Here is a 19083-nt window from a genome sequence, read left to right as displayed (position 1 = left end):
TACTTTAGCTCATCTTATTCAGATAGGGACCAGCATTTCTATTTCACACAGGAGCAAGAGAAGGCAGGGGGAGCAAAGGGCAAGACCCGGGACTGATGGGACTGATCTCAGGCAGTGTGATGCCAGTCAGCCCCAGGGAGATCCTGGCTTGCTCGGCAGGTTCCTGGAAGCAGTACTCCCGACTTCTCCCCGGAGCGGGAGGGGGGTGGGGGGGAGGCGGAGAGAGCTATTGGCTGTGGAGTGAAACCAGCCTACCTCCCATAAGGCACGCCCACTACATATTAGCTGTGGGCAGCCCGTCCGCTAGTTAGCTGCTAAGCTTCATTTTCTTCGGTTGTAAAACCAGGGCCCTGTGGCAGAGGGAGTAAGACCTGGGTTTTGCAATGAGACCCAGGTTTGATCCTGGCTCAGCAAATCCCGAGCAATCCCATGTCATGCCTCCCACCACGCTAAACCCTCCTTAGGGGCTACTTTGAGCCCAGGGAAGGAGCTTGTGTACACATTGGAAACGTGTCTGCCTGGTCGGTTGCTGTTAGGATAAGTGTGGTGATGGGCTCTCCCTGGCGCGGGTTAGAATGGAAAAGAGGAGGGACGACATAGGGTACACACAGGCAGCTCAGGTGGTGAAACAGGGCCATGGGTTGCTTCCTCAACCTACCTCATCCAGCCAAGTCCCGCCTCAGACCCAGGGCTCCTAGTGTCCATGGCTCAGCCCGGGCTACTAATGCAGAAAGCATCCCCAAGACCCGTGGGGCCGAACAATCCTGGCTTTGTTTTGAAAGGTTTTTGTCCCTGAGTTTTCTAGCTGGTCTTTATCTGGCTTCCTCTGCTCCAGAGCAGCTAAACTAGCAGATTCAGGTTCTTGGGGAGGGGACAGGTGGGAACCCGGAGCCCCACTAGCGCCCATGTGCCGGGATCTTCTGTGTCCTGCGTTGGGGAAGAGCAGAGCGCAAGCAGAGCGCGCTCGCTGCCCTGCCCGCCGGCTCCTGGGAAAGGCTGAGCAGAGCAGCTGGGCGAGTCACGTTGGGCTCATTAAGCCAGCAGGTAGGCAGAGCCTTGGCGGCCACAGGCGGTCCTGGAATGTGCCGAGGGGCGTGGTGACAGCCCCTGCCACTGGCCTCTTTGCGCAACACCTTGGCTATATAACCGGCCGCCGCACTGCACCTGGGTGACTGCCTGGTCCACTGCCTGCGCAGGGAGCGCTGGTGAGTACCGCGCCCGGCCAGGGCACTTTCCGCCCCATCTCACCCTGGAGAGAGCACCTTAAACTCCTGAATTCTTTTAGCTATCCCTCCCTGCAAGACCTCAAGGAACTTTGCTGGTTTTGGGCTGAGGAAAAGGGGGTGTGGGGGGGGTAAGATAAGCTTCCAATTTTTCAGATTTCTTTCTCAGCTCCTGAGTATACTCCTGCTAACTGGTAGTTATGAATGAGCCACACGTGGGGAGTTTTAAAATAGTAGATGTATTGGGGCTCCTGGTTTTGGGGAGGAAAAGGGGGTGGGGAATGAAAGTATTACGCGGCATCAGGAGGGCTAGGTGTTCTGTGTAGTAACTGATTCTCTGTGTGACCCAAGGCAAGTCTATCAGTCGCTGGGCCTCTGTGTCCCCTTCTTTACAAGAACAGGCATCTGAGATTTGAGCTGAAATTGTAGGTCTGTGTGGTTGTCCAATGCTGCACGCCCCCTCCCCACACCCCCCCCCCCCCACCTCCAAGCACGACTTCCCCTGCTAAGCTGTTGTTTCTTTAAGTGTCTGCTAGATATAGTGCAAACTTGTTCACGGGGCAGGTGGCCAGAATCAGGAGAGGGCTGGCCTGTCCTTCATCTTGTCTTGGAAAAACAGAGCCCACAATTTTTCAAGGTTTTGAGGGTGTTGGGCCAGATAACCAGGGGAATGGCTAACCAGGAGATAGGTGTGCACGGGTGCAGCTTAGGGTGTGTGTGTGGGGGGGGTTTGAACGGGGGAGAAACCCAGGCTCTCCAGGCCGGAAAGAGGGCGGCGGTGGACTGGCATTAATTCAGTCTTCAGATCCCCTGGGGGATGCCTGCCTGGGTCACTGGCACTCAGGTGAACAGAGTAGAACCTCTCCTGCTCCTTAGCAAGGAGGCAGCTTGTCTGTTTCATCACGTCATCACGTATAGTCCTCTTCCTGCCCGCACTCCTACCCCCCCCCCCCCGCCCCCGTGTTGGGTTTGTTAGCCCTCCTTTGCTGAAGTTCATTGGCTGCTCTTTGTTGGGAAGTCTTGCAAAGTTGTGTGCCTCCTAGGAGACCGTTGTTCCGGAGTGCTAAACATGCTTGAATCTCTTGGTTTGTGCCAGCCAACCAGCTGATAATGATCTGCTGGCAAGAAGGGCATGCTTCCAAAATCCACCCCAAATCACTCAACCACTCATTAAAAAAGCCCCCAGTGGTAGGGGAACCTGGGGGTTATTACTGTTAGATACAAAGTTGACAAAAATAGCCCGAGTTCAACTTAAGAAAGAAGGCAGCCACCTTCCACCTCACCTTCCTCACCCCCCTCCTCCCATACCAACCCACCCCCACCCTTGGGACAGAATGGCTGTATCAGCAGGGAGCAAGCAGGCTGTCCCAGTGAGTTAAGTCATCCCAACGGACTTCAAACATGCAGAAGAGTTCAAAAAAGAGGGCTGCAAAATGATTGAAATGTGTTTTTAAATGTTTATCATTATAAATTAGCTCTTTAACCCCTCCCCAATGCAATGCAAAATAATTGATATAGTTATCATTACAAGGATTTATTTAAAATGCTCTAAATCCAAATTTAAAGTACACTGGGAGCGTGGTATGGTCATGGGCCCTACTTCAAAGAGAGGGCAAATGTCTTTAAACATCATTTTAGTGCATATTAAAAGTCTAAAGCTATTCAACAACATAAAACCAGGCCAATTGCTTCCCTGTCACCTGCCCCACACCCCTCCCTCCCACCACTACCGGGTCCTTGGGGTTATTTTGCCTTGTGGTGGCTAAAGGAAGCTAAAGAAAAGTAGCCACCACCCTCTTGGGAATTTTTGAAGTCTTGATCATTTTTTCAAAGTATAAGAACATAAGTCCCTTGAAGTGCGGGTGAGATGCATGGGGTTAACTTGTGTACGAGGCTTGCAGCAGAGCCTGGCACAGTGCACTCAGCAAGCAGCCTACTAAGTGCCCTGCGTGCTGGGCTGCAGAGCTCATTCTCCCTGTGCTTGGGGCCTCCGCGCAGGGGAAGAAGGTGTGAGTATCTTGGCCTGTCTTCAGGGCGCTGCCTCATGCCTCCTCTCTCCACCTTTTCAGATGTCCTTGGGCTGAGCACAGGCAGCCCCAGAGCAGGTCCGGGTTGGAAAGACCCAAACAAAGCAGAGTGTAGGGGTTGGGTGACTGCCAGGTGCCCTACATTTCCTGGTTACCCAGGTCTGAGAGAGCCAGGACGTTTCCTTTCCTAGCCTGCAAGACTTCCTCTTGGCATGGGGAGCACGGGTAGATGCAGGAAGGTGAGCCAAAAGGACTATCAACACAGCCAGATTGGCTGTAGGGACTAGTGGTGCGAAGTAAAGGAGTGGTTATGTGATAAACCCTAGCCTCATGCTCAGCCATCAAAAGCACCTTTCTGGGTATCAGAACTGCCAACATAGATGCCTTCACTCTTCTCGGCCCCTGTGGCAGGTAGCGCGAGCATGCTCTAATAGGGGTGTCGAACTCAATCAGAGAAGGGGCCAAAATCTAAAATCCAGCCTAAATCGCGGGCCGAATGGTTTACTGAACAGTCATAAACTGTCATTGTGATGGAAACGCAGCGGAGTGCAGTGATGACAGCGCGGTGCGGGCCACATTGCAAGGCCTGGCGGGACAGATTTGGCCCGCAGGCCTTGTGTTTGACACATGTGCTCTAGGATTTAAACCTGGTCCAAGGTGTCTTGCTTATCGCAGAAGACCTGATGGTTGGTAAAAGCAGGTGAAATGTATATGAGCATATATGTTAGTCCACTGGGGGCACCTTGGAGGGTCGTGAGGACTTGGCAGATGGAGATTCAATGAGGATGGATGAGTTTGCATTCTCTTTCTGACTGAAGGGGACATTCAAGACAGAACAAGACAGGGCATAGGGAAATCAAAGATGGGTAGATTGAAATGGAGATTTGAGGCTGACATGGAAGAAGCACAGGTTAAGAAGTGGTTGAAGGAGGCCTGCAGAGGAGTGTAATATGGTGCCGAAGAGCCCACACTTAGAGGTGTAAGCACAACACTCATCCACTCTATCCAAATCTTGCAGCTGCTAGCTCTCCCAGCCATGACATCTGAGTGGCCTCCTTTCAGTGGCTGCTTCTTTAAGTTCTGTTCCCCCCCGCAGACCATGGCTCCTTGGCCTGAGGTGGAAAACGCCCAGCCCAACCCAGGTAAATATATCGGAGGCATCACAGATGGCCAACAGCCCCCCACAGATGGAAAAGGAAAGGATCCCAACAAAAGTAAGTGCTGCTCATCCAGCCCCAAGGGGCCTCCTGTGGGCACCCCAAGAAACGCCGGGCTGATCCTCCGCCTTTCTCCTTGACCTTTGTTGTTTGTTTGGCCAGATGTCGCAGGGACCGCTGACACAAAGGTTGAACTTCAGTCATACCACTCCACCGCCACCCTGATAGAGGAGCACTCTGGCGTTGAAGACCCCTGGGACCTGCCCGAGCTTCAGCCCAAGGGGATCAGGTGGTCGGGTAAGTGGTCAAGAGCTGGGCAAGGGAGTGAGCTCATCACCAGGACAGCATCGCTTCTCTTCCCACTCCTGATGCCCTTCGAACAAAGGGCCTGGCCAGGGTTGTCACCCGACAGTCTAGGAGGCGTGGAGTGAAAGCACAAAGTGATGGTTAGGGAACCCTTTTGTACTTTTGTTCATTTGGCAGACGTGCCATTTGCTGGGGTTATAACCATGCTGGACACCGGTGCTGCTCCTTAATTACCTGTTGTGTGCTGACCAGCTCCTGGGTACTGTCATGGTGCTGTGGCTGCAGCAGTGAGCAGTTAGTTAGGTTCCTGCTCTGAAAGCTGGATGGGAGGGGTGGGGGGGTCCCCTTTCCTAAATGCAAGCATCAGAGCAGTCTTGTAGAAGACAGAGGTAGTATAGTCAGCATTTCCGGGCAAGCAAATGTTGCATTGTTTTCCTGGTTCAGGGTGTAAGGTGATGTGTGGCTCACAGGACTGGGGTGGGGGGGAGTGCAAACCACTTTAAGAGAGGAGAAAATAGCCATTAAGGGCATAGCATTGCCCCAGCACTCCCCAAATGGAGGCGGTGATTGCTACCTTGCAGCCACAGCCTAGAAAAGAGTCTGCTGTTCAGAGGAGCTTAGGAGAGCCATTATCTCTGACCCCACACTTAGCAGGTGGTAAGTGCTCTTCACCGCCTCGTTCAGGGACACGGGCTCAGCTGAGCATGGAGCCTGCTTTGCTTGTCCCAGACTACACGGAACCCCTCCTCGCCAGTGCACATTCCATGGAGACACTTCAGGGGTTTCAACTAAGTGGGCGATAGTGGTAATTTCTCTGAAACTGCAGCCACAGCTGCCCACCATCTCTGGGCCTAGCTGTCCATAAGTGCTCACAGGCCCCTGGCTAGGGGAGGGGGGATGGGAGGTTCAGAGTTCATTGCCAAACTCCTCAGGGTTTCAGATACTGAAAGTCTTTGTGTTTTTTCCCTCCCCCAGAGAGAGACACCAAAGGGAAGATTCTGTGTTCCCTGAGACAGATCGGGAGGCTCGTTCTGCTCCTGATGTTTCTCTACCTGTTCGTGTGCTCCTTGGACATCCTCAGCAGTGCCTTCCAGCTGCTTGGAGGTATGGATGGAAGGGTTGGAGGGCTGGGGTAAGGGTGCTCTCATTTGGTTCAGATCCTCACAAGGCATCAAGCCCTCTCCAGCTGCATTTTAGGGCTGGGAGCCACCTCAGCTCATCTTCCATTTTACAGAGGAGAAAGCTAAGGCCTCCAGGAATCTGGCTGGCTTAGGAGGCCAAGGCCAGGAGCCAGGGCTGGAGCCAGTTCCAGGCACCCAACGCCTTGTGTTTGTGCACAAACCTTAGACAGGAAGCTGTTTGACATAGGTTTATCTAGCAGGCGTCTTCAAACTACGGCCCGCGGGCCACATGCGGCCCGCAGAGGAGTCTGATCCGGCCTGCCAGGTTTTTTGGGCAGTGAGTGCAGCCGAGGTGTTACAGTAGGAATTAGTAGTTCATATAGTCCGGCTCTCCAGCTCTCTGAGGGACCGTGAGCTGGCCCCCACTTTAAAAAGTTTGAGGACGCCTGAAAGGGATCTCTTTTTTCTTTTTTTTTTCCCCTTGGTGACGGCCATCTGAGGGGAGTATTGGATAAGAATCATCTTAGGCCAAAGCAACTAAGGGAATCAAAGCTGGACTTTTGCTGGAGAAGGACAGGGTCCCCAGACTGGGAGAACCTTTATCCAGCACTGAGAATGGCCCTGTGTGGCCCTGAAGTGTGAAATCACCACTGGTTTGGTCACCTTTGTACCCAAAATGGGCAATGACACTGACAGCTAGCACTTTGAATCCCTCCTGGGTCCGGGCATTTTCAGGGGGTGGGGACTGTCTTGAACATTCCTTCCCAAGCCCTCCCTATTTATAGAGGAGAGGGCCCAGGCTCAAAGAGGTCCTAAGGCTCACAGCCTGTAATTGGCATAACAGCATTCATAACAGCATTCTGGATGACACCTGGCACGTGGACTTTTGCACTCCTTGGTGCTTCTCTTGAGAACTCATCTTTGTGTCCTGGGAGAATTGGGGTAAAGTGACTTACTAACTTTCTGGATGCCACTTCTGTCCCCCTGGTCCGAGGCAATAGCAGGGAGAGGCTTTGTTGTCAATATCTCAAGACAATTCACCTCTACATTCTGGGCTTCAGTCTTCTTTAAAAAATGGATTGGTGGTCTCAGAGGCACACACAGAAATGACACCTTCAGCATTCAATTACAGGCTGGGGCTGGGGCTAGGTCTAGGGCTTGGGAAAGGGAGAGTGGAAAGAGGAGAAGATCCCCTCCTGGAGGACAAATCTTATGAATTGAGAATACATCCCGGAGATAGGAATTGAGACAGGAAATTCACTGGCACCCATAGGGCCAAGTACAGAATTGAGACCAGAAGGCTAGTAGCTGAAGGGAGGGTGCAGGATGAAGCCACAAGAGGAACAGGGTCTGGGGGTGAGTGGGGCATGTCTCCTGGCATCAAGGCAGTACAGGGGAAATGTGTGAGAGAGCAAGCTGCCACAGGTGCCAACAGAGCTGGAGGCAGAGATCCACAACCCACAGCCAATGTTGGCCACTTGGTGCCCACCTAACCCCCTATCATGTGGCCATGATTTGTTTTGTTTTTCCAGGAAAAATGGCTGGGAAGATCTTCAGCAACAACACTATAATATCCAACCCCCTGACGGGTCTGATGATCGGCGTGCTGGTGACTGCTTTGGTGCAAAGCTCGAGCACCTCCACATCCATCATCGTCAGCATGGTGGCCTCCTCACGTGAGTACCCATGAACCCAGATGTATTCCAGGCATTTCCCTAGCAGCTGGTAGCCCAGGATTTACTCTGCATGTGTCCCGGCTTTTGTCACCATGATTTCCCCATCGTGTCCTACTATGATGTGTTCGCCTGAACCTCAGGCAGCCTCCTGTTTTTATTTCTACAGCCCAGACTGAGAATAGACCCTGAATTATCTGGTGCTATGCTGTCTGGTCCGGCAGACACTTGCGATATGTGGCTATTTAATTTTATTTAACCTTAATTATTTTAATTGAAAATACAATAGATAGCCCGGCTGCTCAGTTGCACTAGCTGTATGGTCAGTAGTCATATGTGGCTAGCAGCTGCCATTCCAAACTTGAACTTGACTAACAGTGGAGACAGATTCCCTGAGTGGGACAAGTGTGAACCTATGAATTTTCAACCCAAACCAGCGTGTTAGCCAACATTAACTGAAGCCTTTTCTGGGCCCAGTTAGAAATAGATATTATTTCTTTAAAATAACTATGTGCCAGAACATTGAGGCACTATATTAATCTTGTTTAGAAAAAGGAATTTGCCATGCTTGTTATTTGTTTTCTAGTCTCCTTGAAGATGGCCTTGCATATGAGTAAATTGAGAAAGACACTTTAAAGTAGAGATCAGGAGGGAGCTGTGGATTCTTGGGGGATCTGTGGATTCCCTGGAATTATGTGCTAAGAAATCTTTTTGATCCATGTTAGTATTTCTACATGAGTTGCCCTAGCTTTTATCAGATTCTTCGCAAGGTGCATACAGGGAAAGAGCTGCAGTTCTAGGCAGCGACTAGCCTGATGGGTTCAGCCTGCCCCTGGCACACCAGGAACCTGGCCAGGCTGCCTACCTACCCTCGCTGCCCTGCTGACTTCCTGTTTTCTACCCAGTGCTGTCGGTGCGGACTGCCATCCCCTATGTCATGGGAGCCAACATTGGAACTTCGATCACCAACACCCTCGTGGCGCTCATGCAGGTGGGAGACCGGAATGTGTTCCGAAGGTAGGAGGCTCAGAACCAGCCCTTGTCACCTACGGGCCCTTCGGTGTTGGTTGGCCAGCTTGTCATAGCTACCTTTAGATCACCACTGAGAATGTGCTTGTCAGACCTGGGTCGCTTATTCCTGGCCATAACAGAGTGCAGCTGAGGGTAGGGCTCATGAATGGAAACACCATCACTGTGGTGTGTCTAAAGGAGTAAACACAGCCATACAGGTTAACACTTAGCAAGGTGCCTGGCACAGAGGCAGGGTTCCCTAAATACCCACGGTGGAAGCTTACTTGCAACGTGGTGCAGTGAAGACAAGGCCAGCTAGGCGGTGGTTTCCTGTCCTGTTTGGTCAGAAATAATTATAACCCGAAGCTTTCATTCTTGGCCAGCTCAACCCATGCCACTTTTTCTTTGTTCTTCACTCACCTGCTACTGAAAGGCAAAACGTAGCTTTTGTGGATCTGGCTGTGTGAGATATGAAATGGGGCGGGCTGGAACCAGGCAAAGGGAACCCTGGTCTTCCAAAAGTTTAATGTAAAAAATAAGCACATTTCCTGGCCTCTCTTCTAACAGATAACAGCTTCTTCTTTTTTTAAAAAAACCTTCTAAGATGGAGAGGCAGTTTTCAGCTTGCCTGAATGATGCTTGTGCTGTGGGTTAGGCAGATGGCCTTGGGCAGACTGGTTGAGGGCAGTAGTAGTAGTAGATGAAACACTACCAGGGTGTTTTTTGCTAATCTGATCTTCTCAAGGAGCCAAGTGGGCATTCCTATGCCTCATCTTATTAATGTAGCGATGCAAAGAGGCTAAGTAACTTTGCTGAGGGGCATGGCTGGGATTCAAGGTTTTCTTATTCAGATTTTTGGCCTCTGGATGACCCATGACACATAAACATAAGCATGTGATCTATGGCGGTGCCTGCTCATAGGAATGTGGTTGACTTTGCTCACCCCTGTGGGAGATATTTTTCTTTTTTTTAATATATTTTATTGATTTTTTACAGAGAGGAAGGGAGAGAGATAGAGAGCTAGAAATGTCGATGAGAGAGAAACATCGACCAGCTGCCTCCTGCACACCCCGCACCAGGGATGTGCCCACAACCAATGTACATGCACTTGACTGGAATCGAACCCAGGATCTTTCAGTCTGCAGACTGACGCTCTACCTGTGGGAGATATTTCAATAGGTTGACCTTCCTAGACTGGTGCCCACTTGCTCATTGACTAATCTGGCTGTTGGCTTGGGGTTCCCTTCTGTAGGGCTTTTGCAGGGGCCACCATTCATGACTTCTTCAACTGGCTCTCCGTGCTGGTGCTTCTGCCCGTGGAGGTTTCCACCCATTACCTGGAGGCCCTGACCAACCTGATAGTGGACTCCTTCAATTTCAGAAGTGGAGAAGATGCCCCGGAACTTCTTAGAGTTATCACGAAACCCCTTACAAATCTCATTATCCGGGTAAGGGCCAAGTGCCAACTCCCTCCCCCTTGCCCTTCACCCCGCTCAGCCTGGGATGGACAGGAGGGAGTCTCTGAACACTGCTATTTGGCTGCCTCTGAAAGTAGCCACGAAACTGGGGAAACACTAGGGAGAGTAACAGACCTTTCTTGTTTCCTTGACCTCCACATGTGTGTCATGCTGGAGGGTGGAGGGAGAGGGTGAGTCTTCTCAAGGCTCAAGTACTCCCCACTGGATACCTGGGGCCACTTTGGTCTCAGTACTGACCTAAGCACCAGTGGGATCACTGGAAAAGTATTATCCTACTTCTAGCAAAAAAGAAAGGCTACTGCCCTTCCCATCCATCTTCCCCTCTAGTCACCAGAGTCTGTCCATATTATTAAAATGAAAGAAGGCTTTGTGAATGTTGCCTTTGGAGAAGGGGCAAGCTTAGACCTTGCCCTCTCACTCTCACTTCTGGTTTTCTCTGCCATCTGTCACCCATTGAATACATACACACTTTCTAGGTACCAGTTCATTATTCACATCTTCACTCATTTATAAAGCACTTGCTGATGTCTAGATGCTGAGAGGGCGAGTCCCAGCCCACCTCTGCAGGGCCTCACCGTCTGTTCACCTCCTCTGAGGCCCTGTTTGCAGCAGCCCTTGCGAGTCCCTCCCATGTTTGGGCTGAGCATGTGCTGACTCTCTTCTGTCTATTGCCTTCCTCAGCTGGATAAAAAGGTTATCAACCAGATTGCATTGAATGACTCAACAGCTAAGAACAAGAGTCTGATCAAGATTTGGTGCAAAACTTTGACCAACGTGGTAAGTTTCTAAGAATATTGATGTGTGGGTGGACTCTTTCATTTGTACTTTTAAGCAAGTTCTTTCATTCGAAGTGGGAAAATAAAAGGTCAGGCAAAAGAAAATATGGGATTCCTGAAAAATCAAAATTGGCCTGTGAGCGTCCATAAGGAAATAAGTCCTTGCATGCTGGATGGACAGACAGAATGCAGTAGATTTTGCCCCATCCCACAACACAGATTTATTATCTTCACTTGGAATTTTCATGTCCCTCGACTTTCTGGCTGCTTCTGTCTTCATTCTCCCCACTAATGGTCTCCCCATTCTCCCCACTAAAATTGAGTGTTATGTTTGCCATCTAGACTCAGGTGAATGTCACCGTCCCCTCGATTCAGAACTGCACCTCGCCCAACCTCTGTTGGACAGATGGTATCTACACCTGGACCATCAAGAATGTGACCATCAAGGAGAATATTGCCAAGTGTGAGTAGAACTCAGAGCATCAGCCATTGGGACGGGCTGTCTGGAGTGCTTGTGGTGAACAACCAAGATTATGTCACTATAAGACAGAAGGAGTAAAGCTAGGGCCTAATAACAATCTGTGGCTTGGGGGACTCTTCTAATAAGGTCTTACCCTGGTTTCTTCAGGCCAGCACCTCTTTGTGAATGCCAATCTCATGGATGCTGTTGTTGGCGTCATCCTTCTGGTTATCTCCGTGCTGATGCTCTGTGGCTGTTTGATCATGATCGTCAGGCTCCTGGCTTCTGTGCTTAAGGGACAAGTAGCCATTGTCATCAAGAAGACCATCAATACTGGTAGGTGAACTCTCCCCCATTCTAGGCTTTTTAGGTGTGGCATCACTGTTGCCACCTCAGGGAAGCTCCTTTAGATTCTTATCTAGCAGTGGCCTCTGCATGGATTTTATCTTTGGATTTGAAAAGCTGCAGAAACTAAGACACCCTTGGCCCTTAAAATCTTTCTTGGTGTCTTGGGTGGGACCTGTGGAGCAAGAACAAACTTGCATCTCATGTTTGCAAGATCCTGAAAACTCCAGCTCAAATCCAGAACTGTGAAACCAGCCTTCCCACAGGTTTATTACCCTAGCACGTGCACCCACTCTGTTCCTGTGGAGATGCCACCTCCCCTCCCTCCCCCAGGCCTCCATCCCATACCTTCCTAGAAGGCTTGTGACAGATCACTTTTCCTTCTGTCTTCCAGATTTCCCTTTCCCCTTTTCCTGGCTGACTGGCTACCTGGCTATCTTAGTGGGGGCAGGAATGACCTTCATTGTGCAGAGCAGCTCAGTGTTCACGTCTACTTTGACCCCACTGATCGGTGAGTTTCTCTCTGGCTTCTCCCCCTGGCACCGTCACCATCTCCTGTCATCCTCTGGAACTGATGTGATGGACTTTGTATTTCCCCCCAGGTGTTGGAGTGATAAGTATTGAGAGGGCGTATCCACTCACACTGGGGGCCAACATCGGCACCACCACCACTGCTATCATGGCCGCCTTGGCCAGTCCAGGCAAGACCTTGAAGTCTGCACTCCAGGTCAGGAAATGCTGTGGGACAGGGGCTCTAGGGGTGGGATGCAAGAATATCTGTGGTCTTGCAAGCAGATGGTTTCTAACAAGAACCTGCTTCTCCTAAGTCTAAAATGGTAATGTGGAGGAGAAGCCATCTGCTCCTTTGAGAGGCCGTGAGACTCCTGTCACTGGCAGTTGATTAAACAAAAGTGGGATGGCCACATGATAGAGACAGAAGGAGTATTTTGGAATCATAGGCATTATCAAGACCTGAGGTTCTGGCTAAAGCCATGATGTCCAATAGAAATATAATGTGCGTGTAGTATACAAATTCAAGTCACCCATGTAATTTGAAATTTTTAGTAGCTACATTTAAAAAATGAGGAAAAAAAAAACCAACAAAAAACCAGGAAGATCAATTTTAATGATGTATTTATTTAACCATTACCAATTCAACATGTAATCATTATTTTTAAATGTAATATTTTACATTCTCTTTTGGACTAAGTCTTCCACATTTCAAGCGCTCAGTTGCCACACGTGTCTACTCTATTAGCCAGGGCTGGTTCAAGTCCCTAGCATGATGGCTGGCACCTTGTGGGAGGACATAGGACAGTGAGTGGCCTCTGAAGTCAGGCTTCCTGGGTTTGAAACCCATCTCTACCTTCTCTCATCTGTTTGACTTTGGGAAAATGAGCTTAATCCCAAGGTGCCTCCATTATTGCTAATATCACATGGGGACAATATTGATAGCCACCTCATAGGATATTGTTTGAGGATTGAAGGAATCCACACAACGTGCTTGGAACAGCTGTTTCGCTCCTGGTAAACATTATAAACTTCAGCTGCTGATGCTGCTAACTGTCCCCATTCCTCCTTTCCTCCCCTCTCCCTGGAATGAGGCTTTGAGCCAAGGAACCCAGCTATCCTGCAAGCCTTGCCCTCTGCCCCTCCAGCTCTTAACTGCCCAGCTGGAAACTGCAGGGCCAATGCACAGGCTAGCAGTGGGCACATGCATGAGGTGCATTGTTAGTTTGCCTAAAGGACTTCAGTTTCTGAAAACTGTGCTGTAATTAAACTAGTAAACCTTCCTCTCCACTCCCCCCGACCCCTACACACACACACTCCTCCCCTCAACCTGACATATGGCAGGCCCTCAGGCAATACAGACCCCTTGACTCTACTACCTCAGCCAGCTTGGTGACATCCCTTTACCCCCCGACCTTCCCCAAACACCACCATGCGACAGACCATTCACCTGTTCAACCTTTTGTATTTCAGATCGCCCTGTGCCACTTTTTCTTCAATGTCACGGGTATCCTTCTGTGGTACCCAATCCCGTACACTCGCCTGCCCATCCGCCTGGCCAAGGGACTGGGCAACATCTCAGCTAAGTACCGCTGGTTTGCCGTCTTCTACCTGGTCATCTTATTCTTCCTGTTCCCGCTGGCCGTGTTTGGCCTCTCGCTGGCTGGCTGGCCAGTGCTAGTGGGCGTGGGGGTGCCCATCGTCCTCGTGATCCTTCTGGTGCTGGTGCTCAAGCTCCTGCAGGCCAGCTGCCCCCGCATCCTGCCCAAGGTGTTCCAGACCTGGAACTTCCTGCCCATGTGCATGCGCTCGCTGAAGCCCTGGGACGTTGCCATCTCCCTGGCCACCGGCTGCTGCATGAGGAACTGCTGCTGCTGCTGCCGCATCTGCTGCCGCTTCTGCTGCTCGCTCTGCTGCCCCAGGTGCTGCCGCTGCAGCAAGTGCTGCCGGGAGCCCACAGAGGAGGAGGAGGAAACCCAAATCAAGGTCCCCGAGTCCTTTCGTACCATCTCTGTGGTTGTGGAGGTCCCGGAAGGGGTCCTCAAGTCCCCAGAGGAACCCAAGTCCCAAGAGGACACCCTGAACACAAACACCACCTCCAGCCTCACAGCCTTGTAGGGGCTGCCCTTAGGTAGGAGGAGGGGCCCCAAGTCTCCCTGGCTCCCTCCTTGGTTCTGCAACGCCATTCTCCACTTTGCTGAGAAATGGCATCAACATCAACTCTGACTCTCGTTCCCCTTTGCGCATGTGTCAGCCTGCCTGGTCACTCTGGCTCCACCCCTTCTCCCTGGGTCTCCCACTCCCAGGAAGGTGCAGAAAGAATTAGACAATGACACCTGGCTAGATAACGATCCCCTCCACCCACCCATCCACCCACCCACCCACCCACTCCTGATGGGCCGGCCAATGGGACTTATTCTCAGACGGAACCATCTTCTGAAGTCCCAAGGGAAGAATTTATGGAAGGTTCTCAAAGATGCACACACCTAGGCTTTTCTTATTGTGATAAAATTCTCCTTCACCAAAGCCTGGCTGCAACCCAGAGCAGCTGCCACCCAGGCGTCCTCACCCCAGAGCAGGCCAGTTCAGGGCAAGAGGCCTTGGAGGAGGACACAGGCATGGACCTTGCTCTCTTCCCAGTGGCCCCCAAAGCCCCCTCTCCTGGGCAGGTCTGGCTAGTCCAAGCATTTTTACCTGCTGAGTCTTTGAGTTTCCAGGAGTCAGGATGCACTTTGACCCACCTGTTGCCTCTTGAGATCAGGTGTCAGCAGGGTCCGTGTGTGTGTGTGTGTGTGTGTGTGTGTGTGTGTGTGTGTCCAAGGGAAGTGCTCCTTCTTGCTCCACATGCCCTCTGTGCCTTCTAGCGCTCCAGTATTTACCCCTTTGCCCTCCTCATCCCTCACCTCTAGTTCTCCCTGGAGAGGAAGCTTCAGCCAGGTCCGGGGAGGGGGAGCTATGCCACAGCGCATCTGTCATGACAGGCCGGGACACCAAACCAAGCCCTCCCCTGGCCTTCCCCCGTGTAGATACCAATTCCCTAACTAACAGCCATTTCTACGCCATATTTATAGCCGTGCACCTGTACAGCGTTTTTATAAGTTATGTAGTAATAGTAGTGGGACTTGTTTGGGGCTCTCATTTGGAAATGTCAAGGGAAACAAGACCCTCTGTATTTTGTAATGCTGGCTTTTCAACACGTCTCTGTTAGCTCTGCCCATGCCTCCCTGTAAATACAAAAACTGCGGCCCTCTTTGTATTCTACAAATTGGATCCTTGTACCTGTATTGATTGTATTTTTTTTAACTGGTTGTGGGAAGGGAAAAATAAAGGTGATCAAACCCCCAAAGAGTGTGTTGCTTTCAATTACTGGGAAATAAGGTCCCACTTGAACTGTTTACTAAACATGTGAGGCCATTTCCCCCTCAAATGTTACTACTCACCCCCAGGGCCAGCTACATAATTTGTTGGTCCCCTTGGTCAAAAGGCAGGAGTAAAGTGCCCTTACAGGCATGACAGGTAGAAAGCTGTCCTTTCCTCCAGCCTCTCCATGGCCTTTTTTTTTTTTTTTCCCCTCAGTCCCTCCAGCAGCTCCCCCATCAGCTGTCTGCCTGCTTTATTTTGTTTTTTCAGTTCGCTCATTAATTCCACATATGTGTGAAGTCATGTGGTACTCGTCTCTCTGACTGGCTTATTTCACTTACTGCAATGCTCTACAGGCTCCTCTGTGGTCTCTCTGGCCTAGTCCTTTTATTTTTTTCTCTTTTTCTAGTTTTTTGACTTTTTAAAAGTTTGTTATGAGTTGAAAAATGCATTTAATGCACCTAACCTACCGAACAGCCTAGCTTAGCCTCATATATATGCTCAACACAATTTCCATAAAACTCGGCAACACACTAAGTGTACTGTGGAGGGTTGGTTACTCTCATGGTCGTGTGGCTGACAGAGCTGTAGCTCCCTGCATCTGGCCAGATCCAAACTCAAGAGTTCCACGTCTGGTTTCTATTGAAGGCATACTGCTTCCGCACAACCATAAGTCAGAAAACCGCAAGCCACACCATTGAGCATCTGTAAGACTATTCTTTATAAAATTTACATATTAGCATGGATTTTTCTGTTTGTGTTGTGTGAGGCCAGTTTTACATGCAGACTTGATAAAATCACATTGCTCGTATTTCATTGCTACCGGAGCAGCAGGGACATTGCACAGAACTCACTCAGTTGTTTGATTTCATTCCCTGGTGCGTGCACATTTGTATGGATATTTGACCTCACTGAGGAGTAAGGAAGAGCGGTGAAGGAACTATGGCTGCCTTTGCTTCAACATCCTCACTTTCAGCCCAGGCAGGTGACTAATGCACAAAAGTAAGGAAGTAAGAGAGAAGATGTGGTAGGGCTTCTGTGTTCTTTTGTTTCCTGCAAAGACAGGTTTGGTTTGAATGGAAAGCATGGCCGTGGGGCTGTCAGCATACTCAGTTGCAGACCTGACACACTCACCTTGTACTTGAGTCCTGCTGTGTTCCCACTGATGTGAGTCTCCAGGAATTCTGTCCTCCGGCATTGCAAATGTCCGGCTTTCTCCTCAGCTCACCTCCCTGGTGCTCAGCCTCTCAGATCTCAGCCTCCTTTCAATTTCCCCTACCCTCAGCCCCAAGGATCTCCAAACACTCTATCCCCGGTGTCCAGGGAGGAAGCCCCAAATCTGCGAACATCCTAGCAGGCCATGGCAGCACACCTACCCTTTCCTGTGAAGAATAATGGACTCTTTCTTCAAAACTGCAGGTGGCCAGGCAGGCCTGGGAATAAACATTGAGGAGGGTTTTCACCACGAAAAATCCCCTCCACCCCCCTCTCCCCAGGATGACTTTTGTGAGGCACTTGTTCCAGAATATTCTCAGCTGTGGAGCTCCAGGCTCCTCCTAGAGACTGCATTTCAGTAGCTTGAGGGCAAGAACCTGCATTTTTAAAATATGCTTTTATTGATTTCAGAGAGACAGAGAGGGAGAGAGAGATAGAAACATCAACGATGAGAGGGAATCATTGACCAGTTGCCTCCACGCCCCCCGCTGGGGATTAAGCCCACAACCTGGACATGTGCCCTGATGGGGAATTGAATGGTAACCGCTTGGTTCATGGGTTGATGCTCAACCACTGAGCAATACCAACTGGGCAGGAATCTGCATTTTTAAAAATAATGCATAGCAACCACAATTCTGATGCAGGTGATCACTAACTCATGTTTATAAGAACTCTGCCATGGGAAAGAGCAAATATTAAGCCTCTCTCCCTTCCTCCTCCTCTTCTCTCTTCCTCCCTAGCCCTCCATTCTACTTATCCTCCATATTCTACACACTCGCAAAAATGTTATCATTTCTGGGTGGTAAGAAATATTTATAGAAATTTTATATGTATGTATCATACATTTTTATATATTACATAATTATAAATAAGTAAATTATATATATATATATATATATATATATATATATATATATATATATATATATATCTTATTAACCTAAAACTAAAATGGCAAAGTGAGAGGCAGAAGCATTTGTTGAGCTGAGCAGGAGCTGTTGGGGAAGTTGTGATTCAGGCAGAAAGCCAAACAGTGTTCTGATCCAGAGATGAAGGCAGGCATTGTTTAGGAGAAAGGGGAGGGGGACAACTATAGGAACAGAAGGAAAGAATTTCCACGGCTGAGAAGCTAAGGAAGGTTTTCTATGGGTGCAGATAAGATAACATAGTGATGCCCATTCTCAAGGACACCTCTGTCACTCCCATATTTATAACAGCAGCTGTTTGGAATGTAGTGCTGTTTTAGCCCTGTCCACAGGTCCTTTCGGCTAAGGGTTTGAGGAGTTAGCTGTGCAAGGCTATTCCTCGGGGATGGCAGCTCTGACTCCATTTTGAAGTGGCTCCATTTATATTATGATTTACATGTATATGAATCTACTCTCCTCCCAATATTTTGACCATGACTTACATTATTTTGTCACTAGTAAAAAAAATAAATAAAATTAAAAAAAAGTAATGAAGGAAAACACTAACAAACTGGAATGACCCCTTCCCCCAGGAAGTATGTCAGTTGGGGGACTGGATTTGCCCCAAGTCTTTCCTTGCTCAAGGAGGAGGCTTCTTCTCCTACTGTCTTATCATATATTCATAACCCACCCTTCAACTGACTGTCCTTTGCTAGGCCTTGGGAGCTTTCCACCTCCTGGTCTTCTGTACCTGACTGTAAACTGCTCAGCCAGATTGTCCAGAAATCTGTCTCAGTTTTCTTATTCCATTCCCAAGGAATGTCCCTAGCTTCTACCCTTCCTCGAAGGCAAGACTGACCTTCATCAGTGCTTGCACTAGGGAAGCAGAAATGGTAGTGATAATCCTTTCTCTCCAGGAATGCTGAGAGAATTAAATGCAAATGCTGGTGAAGATGCTTTGCCCTGGGAATCATTCCAGGTCTTTATTCTTTCCACTGAACCTCAGTAAACCCAACTGAGCCCTGGGAAGGCACTGGGCCTGGGGCATGCAGACAATGAAGGCCTGGTCCTGCTTTCAAAGATCTTCCACCGCCCAGAGACAGAGAGATGCAAACACACAGAGCCAGTGTGAATTTCATAGGGAAGGAGGAGTAGATAACCCAACTGAGAGCCATTTTGTCCCCTCCTGAAAAATCTGCAACCTGCCCGGCTAGCTGGCTCAGTGGTTGAGTATCAACCTCTGAACCAGGAGGTCACAGTTGAGATTCTTGGATTTCGGGCTCAATCCCCAGTGTGAGGCATGCAGGAGGCAGTCAATCAAGAACTCTCTCTCATCATTGATGTTTCCAACTCTCCCTCTCTGAAATCAAGTCTGTGACCTGAGGCAAGTTTTTAATCTCTGTGACCTGCAGGCTTCCAATCTCAGAAATGTAAAGATGCCTATTTCACAAGGTTGTTGTAGGGATTAAGTGAGATTTCCTCAGACTTCAGGGGTTAACATCTTTCCTTTAAAATG

The 19083-nt window shown here is 49.6% G+C and overlaps 1 protein-coding gene across 1 annotated transcript; it reads left to right on the top strand.

Annotated features, from left to right (window-relative positions):
- The first annotated feature begins 1071 nt into the window (after positions 1-1071).
- SLC34A2 (solute carrier family 34 member 2) lies at positions 1072-15428 on the top strand. Its single transcript, XM_036419159.2, has 13 exons — positions 1072-1205; positions 4347-4464; positions 4570-4704; positions 5689-5817; positions 7367-7510; positions 8413-8524; positions 9771-9966; positions 10678-10773; positions 11115-11235; positions 11401-11568; positions 11972-12088; positions 12180-12304; positions 13561-15428. The coding sequence occupies exons 2-13, from the start codon at positions 4350-4352 to the stop codon at positions 14203-14205; spliced, it is 2103 nt and encodes a 700-aa protein (XP_036275052.1). The 5' UTR covers positions 1072-1205; positions 4347-4349; the 3' UTR covers positions 14206-15428.
- The last annotated feature ends 3655 nt before the right edge of the window (positions 15429-19083 follow it).

The sequence above is a fragment of the Pipistrellus kuhlii genome, unplaced genomic scaffold, assembly GCF_014108245.1.
Source record: "Pipistrellus kuhlii isolate mPipKuh1 unplaced genomic scaffold, mPipKuh1.p scaffold_m20_p_1, whole genome shotgun sequence".
Lineage (NCBI taxonomy): Eukaryota > Metazoa > Chordata > Mammalia > Chiroptera > Vespertilionidae > Pipistrellus > Pipistrellus kuhlii.
The sequence above is the reverse complement of the archived record's forward strand: the minus strand, read 5'-3'. Positions and strand labels throughout refer to the sequence as shown.

Coding starts and splice junctions, on each gene's coding strand:
- SLC34A2 (XM_036419159.2), top strand. CDS start 4,350: ATGGCTCCTTGGCCTGAGGTGGAAAACGCCCAGCCCAACCCAGGTAAA. Junction 4,705..5,688: donor CAAGGGGATCAGGTGGTCGG/GTAAGTGGTCAA, acceptor TCCCTCCCCCAG/AGAGAGACACCAAAGGGAAG. Junction 11,236..11,400: donor CAAGGAGAATATTGCCAAGT/GTGAGTAGAACT, acceptor TGGTTTCTTCAG/GCCAGCACCTCTTTGTGAAT.